The 9,494-nt window shown below is 38.3% G+C and overlaps 1 protein-coding gene across 2 annotated transcripts in view; it reads left to right on the forward strand.

The window, feature by feature from the left end:
• Positions 1-9,494, forward strand: part of NTRK2 (neurotrophic tyrosine kinase, receptor, type 2) — a 353,532-nt gene that overhangs the window by 69,501 nt on the left and 274,537 nt on the right. For both annotated transcript variants that reach the window (XM_012640056.1, XM_012640057.1), the window contains one exon: positions 2,660-2,759. In XM_012640056.1, the coding sequence (XP_012495510.1) occupies positions 2,660-2,759 (100 nt within the window). The remainder of the gene's footprint in view (positions 1-2,659; positions 2,760-9,494) is intronic.

Genomic DNA, 9,494 nt, shown 5'->3' on the forward strand with positions numbered 1-9,494 from the left:
TGTCACATGAAAATTTTATGGAACTAAAATTTGCAAAATGGAGTTTGAACTTGTTTATTTAGGTATATCCTCTTGTTATTTAGGTATAACCACTCTCTATTTGTGGAAGTCTGGAATTTAATCATAAGGTAGAGAAACTTATAGGTAAAATACTATGATCTCTAGCCCATGAAAACATTAGTTGGAAACAAAGATTAAAAAAATATTCAAAACCATTAGGTAGGCTTGAGTGAAATGGTTAAGTTGATCCATAATTAGCTTTTTAGGAATTGCTACCATTCTGTTTGTATATAGTCTCTGTAGCCTATAGACAGAGTTAAGTCTGTACTTAAACGTTTGCAGAAGCATTTTCTGGGAGAGCCACTCGCAACTAAAGTATCAGAGAAGAGAATTATCATATATCTTTGCTCCACCCTTTTTTGTGCTTTGTGACTTACTTAATGCTGTTCTCATCTGACGTCAGAGATGGTGTCGTGGGAGGATTAGCCATATGTTTTTATTTTTCTCCCTTCATTCTCAACCTCTCAAAGAGACAGTGTAATGAATAAATCACAAGTTTTATACTTGCAAAGACTTTGGTTCAAATCCCAAGCTTGAGAGGTGTGATCATAAGCTGCTTATTTAATTTTTTCTAAATCTTAGTTTTATCATCATCATCATCATCATCATCACAGCAAACATTAATTTATTATCTATTGTGGTAGACACTGTTCCAAGCCCAATTAAGGATTTACAAAAACCAATAAGGTAGAATTATTAGATTTCCCATTTTATACATGAGGATTGTGAGATGCGGAGAGGTTAAGTAAGCTAATAAGTGGTGAACACTCAGGAAGAATCCATGTTCTCAATCTCTACTCTGTACTGCCTCTCACTGTGAGATGAGTGTACCAGTCAGGATAAGCTATGCTGCAGTAACAAAACCCCCAAATCTTAGTGGCTTAAAACAATGAAGGTTTCTTTCTTGCTGCATTACATGTGTTGGCTGGGAGCTCTGTTCAGCTTTGTCCTCGTTCTGCGAGTAGACTTACAAAGCAGCCACGTTTTAGAAAGTTAGCATTTTTTATAACAGAGTGAAAGAGAGCTCCAGAGCAGGGTGGAGCAGGGTTTCTCAACTTGGCACTATTGGCATTTGGGGATGGATAATTCTTTGTTTGAGGGGGCTGCCCTGGGCACTGTAGGTTGTTTAGCAGCATCCCTGGCCTCTGCCCACTAGATGCCAGTAGTACCCTCCCCCTCCTCCTGGCCCCCAGGTCCTGACAATTGCCCAATGTCTTCTGGGTGGCAACATGATCCCTGGTTGGGAACCACTGCTTTACACTAAGATCTCGAACTAGAAGTGAAATTCTACACCCTGGCCGTGACGTTAAGTCTCAACTAGTCATATGAAGCCACCTACCCACAAGCAAGCCAGGAAGTACATCCTACGAAAAGAAACACAGAGAAAACCAGAAATATTTGGTGAACAGCGCTAATGATTACCACAAATGGGGATAATAATATCCATTTTAAGGATTATCATGCAGATTAAATGAAATAATGAAGCTTATGCATCTTAAGTCAGTGTGGACATCTAAGACAGTTTAGAGCAGAAGTTGGCAAACTATGTCCAAGTCCAGGTACTGTTTTTGTAAATAAAGTTTTATTGTAACATAGTTATGCCCATTTGTTTACATATTTTACATGGCTACTGTCAAGCTACGCTAGCAGAGTTGAGTACTTAGTTGCAACAGAGACTGCTTAGTTGGCAAAGCCTGAAATATTTACCATCTGACCCTTTATAGCAAAACTTTGCCTGCTTTAGAGAATTGAACTTTTTTTGGAAGCAGGACCTTGGGCTGAGCAAGACTGGAAGGAGTTAGAAAGTGCTGCTTATATCTTTCTTTCAAAAATGTTAAGATGCACTTAGAATAGATCGGCAGTGCTGGTGACAGCAAGATCACATTTCTACCTGTATCTCTGTCATCCCCACCTCTGCGTTGAGACAGGATTCACGTATATGTGCATCTAACTCTTCCACTTACACTTTTAAATTTAAGAACACTTTTTAGGGGCTTATGTCATACCTTTAGACAAATGCACGTGTCATAAATGAACAATCCAATGAGCTTTCCCAAGTGGAACTTGCCCCAAAAGTGCCCTCTTGCTTCCCTTCCTGTCCGACTCACCATTCCCAGAGTACCCTGACTTCTAAGAGCAGCAACAGCTGACCTAAAAATATCTTTTTATTCTGAACAGTTTTTAAACATTCACTATAATAGAATAGTCAAATGAACCCCCTGCATTCTTCACCAGCTTCAAAAATCATCAGTATTTTGCCATTCATGTTTCATATTCTCTCTCTGTGTCTCTCTCTTCTCTTCCTCCCAGATGGATGGATGTAATATCTATATCTATAAAATACCAATTAGTTACCCATTTTTATAAGCTTTAACTTATGTTTTCTCATTTGCAAAGTAGACCTAATAGCAGGTCCTACATACTTCATAGTAGGGTTGTTGAGGATTAAGTGAGTTGATGTGTATAAAGCTGTTGGCGGAGGAAGTGGTAGGCATTCAGTCGATATTAACTGTTGGCATCATCGTTGTCGTTATCATTACCATATGATTTTAGGGAATTAATTAGCAAGGTTATAACCACCCTCCCTTCCCTTCTCTAGGTCTATGCTGTCGTGGTAATTGCATCTGTGGTGGGATTTTGTCTGCTGGTAATGCTGTTTCTGCTTAAGTTGGCAAGACACTCCAAGTTTGGCATGAAAGGTAAGAAGGGTTGTGTTTATTTTGCTTCTTATGTGGAATCGTTTTTGGCTTATGACTAATGCTAATTACCACTAAAGAAGGAAGCAGCTAGATTTACGATGATTAGGTTTGAAAAGGCTGAAAAAATAGCAACAAGGATGTGACACTACAAATCTAGACACAGCAAAATAATGTTGATTACTCAGCACTACCCACTTTCCCATGAGGACAATTGTCCCGCAAGACACAGAACTGTTTTCTTGAGTATCCAGTGACTAATGATGATATGGACAAATAGTGCTTGATTTTTCCTTTTGCTCTAGAAAGGCAAGTGAGGCACAGTGGAGATAGGATAGTCTGGACATGTGTACTTTGGCAGAAGAGTCTTGCCTGCTGCACATTTGACTCTCACATCCTCAGTGGTATACTTTTGGTGTGGCGACTGCTTCTCCAGATTCTCGTTCTTTGAAATTTAAACAACAGAGTTGGGAAGCAAAGTAACAATAGCCATTGGTGTTACCTGGGAGCTTTGTGAATGAATGGTTTTTCTTTTTTTCCCAGTGGAAAAATTCTCAATGCTGGATTAAAAATTAGGGTCTATATTGTCCAAAAATAGATAGTTGGCCTTTTTTTTTTAAAAGAGGATTTAAAATTAATTTGAGGGGGGAAAGACTTATATAAGTATTCTTGTTATATAAAAAGTGAAGAGTTTCATTGATTTAAAATCGTTTGCTCTGAAGTTTAAACTTATGTATTGGCTAATATGTACAAAATATGTTGTATTTTATGTGGTCTCTTACAGATAGACACTATTTTAAGTGTCTGAGTGGAAAAGCTGAGAAGGTTCAGTGGCGTAGTGGTGGTATTGGAGAGCGGGTCTGGTGGGTTTCCTCCATCTGTAGGGTCTATTAGAATTACTGTTAATGTTGCTTGTTTGCTTGGAAGGGAATGTCGAAGTAGCAGCAAGGGCTGGGCTCTGGGGTAGATTAGATCTATTTCTGATGTTTCTTTCTCTCCCTTTGTTGGTGCCTGTGACCAAGATTCCCAAGCCAGAAATGAACAGGGAGAAGTAGTGGTAAATTGGGGCTTTAAAAAACCCCTAAGACTTCTCCCTGATTCCTCCTCCTTGGCCTGCTGATATTTGACATTTCTTTAGGAGGAGAAAAGATCTTTCATTCTCCAATTATCAGTAATGCTTGGGAGAGGGACTGCCCTACAGTGCTTTTAATTCAAACTTGACTGTGAGCCACAAGCTCCTGTAGGACCTGTGAAAACGTAGATTTCTGGGCCGCCCCCTAGAGTTTCTGATTTAGTAGGTCTGGGGTGGACCTGAGAACTGGCATTTCTGAGTTTCTGAAGCTGCTATTGCCCGAGCATTCTTTGAGGATCACTGTTCCATGTCATACACCACACGTGGGCTACCACGTCCTCTTTTGAGTGTGGCAAGGGGTTGGGGGAGGCACTGCAGACCAAAGTCACCCACTGCTTTGCAGACCTTTCAGAGTCCCCATTTCTCAGCTGGCACTCTGGCCCATGCTAGGCCACTGTCTACCATGGCATTTGTTTTTTCTCATTTTTGTCAGGTGCTTTCTTTCCATAGAGGCACTTGGAGTGCATGTCCCCAAGCATAGCTTTCACTGCAAAGTACTGGATCCTAGCAGGAGAATTTCTCGTCTTGAAGGGTTTAGTTTGAGATCTTTCATCCCATGGGCTCTTCACAGAAAGCATGTGTCCAGGTTCTTCTGGGAGCTCAGCAAAAGCTTTGGCAATCCTTGAAGTAAAATTTGGGAGCCCCTCTCTACCCTTGGTTTAGGAAATCCACTGACAGAATTACCAGTAAATGTCAACCTACTCTCTCTAGTGCAGCAATGGAGGGGAAAAAAGAAGATAAATGTTTTGTTTCAGAGAAGACTGTTTTCATATCAGACCCCAGCTTATCCTAAAGGCTAAGACTGAAACAGAATTTTATTTAGATAATTTGGGTGTGATTACCACTAAAGCACCTACATTTTCTGAATATGACCTGAGGATATCCTTAATGAATTGTCAGAAAGAGTTTGCTGAACCTTGCCACAGAGGCAGTAAATGACTTCCTTCAGGCAGTGAACTATTACATGTATTGTAGATTTTGCTTCCTTATTCCTAAACATAAATAAAACTGATTTTAGAAATTTTGTCTCAGAGACTCATGTTCCTGCTTAGAATAGCTTGTTTTTCTGTTTTTAGCTACATGTCTATCTGTGGCATAATATGAACAAATTGAGCCTGATCTGGGGTTATTGTTTTACAAGTCAGATGTGAGTGGATAATCTTCGGGGATCTAGAAATTAAGATGTGGGTCGTGCATTGAATGCAAATGAAACTGCATAAAAAGTGACATTTAAACATTAATGTAAGTTAATGTACTTCAAATGCTATTAGAGCTGGGGTTACCACTGAAAAACATATGCCTTAAAAAGGGAAGACTACGTAAAAACACTGTTATAGTTCCCGAAATAACCAGGCAATCTGACAGTCTTGATTTCTGGGTAAAAGATGGTATGAACTGTGCACAGCCTTGGCCAGAGCTAGGCCGTGTGAGAGGCCAGTGGCCGGTGTGCAGATGAGCTACTCTGAATGTAAGTCCTGCCCTCATAAGCATCCTCCAGGGAGGTTCTAAGCCCATCCTTATTCTGTTATCCTGGAGACAGATTGAGACAGAAGGATGGCGGCCGGCTCACCCATAGCTGCTTACAACTTTTTGCCCATCCCTAGCACTTCACGGTTTATCTCCAGTGTCGACTATTTCAATCTGTAGTGGAAACCTTGAGATTATAAACTACAGCTTAATACTGTTGATTCGAAGGGCCCGGGTTAACACAAACCAGAAACCTCTTAAGATAACACTATAGCTGAATGTAGGTCAACTCAAGCTTTGTGGATTGACCTAATACCCTGAGCATTATTTATGGCATTGCTTCCATGAGAAGGTGATTTCTAAATTCCAAACTAGTGAGTTAAACCTGGATTTGAGAACACAACCAGTGAGCTGTGCTGTTGACTTTGGATTTGGAGCTATAGGATGGTAAGCTCCATCAGGTTTTGTTCTGTTGATTTACCATAAACCCAGTGCTGATGGTCCAGTCCAGAACGAGGAGCACAGACTGTGAGCCCCATAGTGACGGGGTTCATATTTGTCTTGTTCATCTTTATCTACCTAGTGCCTAGCCAAGAGTTGGCACTCAATAAATATTAATTGATGGAATGATCAGAGGAATTTTCAACTTCATCCACTTTAGTTTGGTAATTGGAAAACAGTTAATGTTGGGAGGATGGCTAACATGTGAATGGCTAGAGAGAGACCAGGGACTTTTCTAAGTTTCTAAAGGGGAAAAAGCTCCTTTTCTTCTTTTATTTTAAAAAATTATTCCAGATAAGTAATGGCCATAGATAAGAAGTCACTTTGTCTGGGTTTTTGGTATGTCAGCTTTTATACGCTGTTTTAAACAATTATTTTTGTTTAAGTTTGAAGGGTTCACTTTGGCTTTCATTTTGCACATGAACATCTTCAATTTCTGCATCCCTGCCTTTGAATGTGTGGCTTTGGAATATGTGTCTTTTTCCAGGTCTGAAGTCAGCAGAAGTGCCATATTGGTGTTCATATCTTGCTGATAACCTAGAATCTATCTTTCATTATTGTTTGAATAGTTTAAACTTCTTGTTGCTTGTGTCCAATAGGCTATGGGCCTTGTTTCAATAAAGATATCAGGAGGTAGAATTTCTCCCAGTCTATTTTCCCACGTTCATTTCTGTGCCTTTACACAGTCCTACTGCTTTTTGGTCGAATATCTAGCTACCATAATTGCAGAAGCCCCTGCTAATGCCCCTGTGTTAGTGTTTGACCATCTGTATAAGGATTACGCATATGTGTGTTTAATATGGATGCATAAAATGTATAACAAATGTATCTAAATCTGTATCAGTATTGATACCCCTATATGTAAATGCAGAATTTGATTCCTTTTCTTCCAAGGCTGCCTTTGCTTTATTTTGATTTTAGTTTTCATTGAAATAGGGCTCAAAGAGTTTTCCAAAGCAGCTTTATTGCCAAAGGAATAGGCAACCAGACCTTTGAATGCTGTTGTGTTGTAACCCAGTCTTCTGTTTAGCTCTCACATTGCTCCCTGGCTCGCTCCCTCTCTGTCGAAGACGTAGGAGTGCATATGAAGGGGCAATGGAAACATCTAGGAGCACAAGGGCTGCCAAGTCTTCAAAGAGTGCTCCATGTTGAGAGGACTGCCTGTGGCATTGATGGTGTACAGGGTTGCAAAAAAATATAAGGGAGCCAGCAGGGAGGAGGCGGCTTGGCAGTCATTGCCCTGGTGAAGAATAGTTTTGGCCATCAGCTTTGTGTTACTTGCATTTCCCAGTTGAAGTCCACGTGTGATATTCATGCCCTAAGAACTGATGCATCCTTTGCCCTTCTGTAGTAAAGTGTTTAAGTGACCCTAAGAAATCCCCACAGAAGGCACTAGAAGAGGAAGCCTTTTCTCTCACTCAGTGTGGGTAGCCTGCACAGATTTTCTCTGCAGCCTCCGATCCTTGCACATAAACCAACCTATCTGTGTTCACTCCTGCTGTTGGAGCCTTGGAGGTTTCCAATTAGTAAAGACTGAAAAGCTACACAGATCCAGGTTTTCCCAACTCCAGATCCAAGGCCCACAGTTTAAGTTTCTGCTCTTATAAATGTCTTTCAATAGCAACCAAAAATCTGGTTATTTAAAAATAGTCATAAACATAGTGAGGCCAAAGCTAAAGAGGTCGAAGGTTAAAGCCTTTTATATGAGCTGAAAACAATTCTGGAAAGTTTAGGAGGTTGAGTTTAACAGATATTTGGATCAACTTTTAAAAGAGGGAAAAATGTATCCAAAAGCCAGAAACACACTTGAAGAAACATCTGTAAGGACAAACTGTTTTCCATATGCCCCCCCCATTTTTTTTTAAAGAAAAATAACATTGAAAAATTAGAATAGTAACAAATGAATGCATTCTTTTTCAAAATTTCAATTTAGAAATATATAAAATTAAAAATGGAAGTTCCCATCACTTTGTTCTCTCACTGCCATTTCTACTCCTAGAGATAACTCTAAGATGCACATAGTATGTAAATAATCTAATATATAGCTTCATTTATTATGTGAATAATCAAATATATAGTTTCATTTTCGGTTCCATAACGAAATTATAATACTGATCTTTTTTAAGGCAATAATTTGCCTTGTAGATCTTTCTGTATCAGTACCTGGCTGTCTACTGCATTCTTTTTAATAGTATTTCCTAGTAGTCTGATACCAGCCTACTGGGATCTGAAACCTGGCTCTGCCTCTTATAAGCTGTGTGAATTTGAGCAAGTATCTCATCTCTCTGGCCTCAGTATTTCCATCTGTAATGGGGCAATAACAGTACCTGCTTCACAGGGTTGTTATGAAGACAAAGTGTATTTATATATGTGAAGGACTTGAGAAAGTTTCTGACATTTAGTAATTGCTCTATGAGTATTTACTGTCATTATGATGATGATGTGTGATTTATTTGACTTTTCTTCTTGTAGTGAACAGTTAAGTTCTTACCATGTTTTCAGAAAATCATTTCAAACGAGACCTTCTATGTAAAGATAGATACTTGGGGATGTATTGCTGAGAGAAAAGGTGTGTCTGTTTGAAATGTGGAGAGAGAACCTCGCATCAATGCTTTTCCAGTTTACTCTCCCACCGACAGTATGTGAGGATACACTTTTGTTTATTACTCTCATCCGTGTTGGATGCTATCAATCTTTTATATTTTTCCCAACTTAGGTTAAATGATATTTTAATCAATAATAAAGTTAAGCATCTTTACTATATGAAAAATAAGAAGAAATGTTTATTTTTATTGATTTATAGAAATACTTTATTAATTATATATTAATTTTTATTGTGTTATATATTGCTTATATTTTCTTCTAGTTTTTTGACTCTTTAATAGTGTATTGTGGCAAACAAAAAGATTTACCTTTTTATAAAAATAATTATGTCCATCTTTTCCATTTAAGTTTTGTATCTTTCTTAGGAAGGCCTTCCCCACTCTAAAGTAAACATATTTAAAATATTTGTTTTTTTTTTACCCCACAAAACTATTTTTATTGAGCAATATAGCCCGTATATGAAAAAGCACAGTAAAACATGAAGTTTAAGAACAATAAGGAATGAACCTCTGTGTATACCTTACCCAGAGGAAAAAATACACTTTGCATTCTCATTTCAATCTCATCTTGCTTCCTGTGTAGGCCTTCAGAAGTGGTTACTATCCTGAATGTTATGCTAGTTATTCCCTTGCTCTTTTTAATAGCTATTTTTTTAAAGCAACGTCTGTAGGAATTCCTAAATATTATATTGTTTTATCTATTTTTGAAATTTATGTAATGATAATAAAATCATTCTGTATGAATTCTTAGGTAAACTACCACTTGGCATTATATTTTTGAGATTTACCTGTTTCAGTGATTATAACCCAAATTGATACATTTTCATGGCAATATAGTATTCAATGGTATGGATATATTATAACTTATTTTTTGCATCTTACCTATGAAGTATACATAGGGGTTTTCCAGTGTTACTGCTATTTTAAACAATATAATTGTAAATATTCTTATGCATATCTCCTTGTGCACATGGGCAAAAATTTTTCCAAGATAAATACTGGATAATGAAATTCCTGAATCAGGCTAGCACATGT

The sequence above is a fragment of the Propithecus coquereli genome, unplaced genomic scaffold (genome assembly GCF_000956105.1).
Source record: "Propithecus coquereli isolate 6110/MARCELLA unplaced genomic scaffold, Pcoq_1.0 Scaffold147, whole genome shotgun sequence".
In the NCBI taxonomy this organism is placed as follows: Eukaryota; Metazoa; Chordata; class Mammalia; order Primates; family Indriidae; genus Propithecus; species Propithecus coquereli.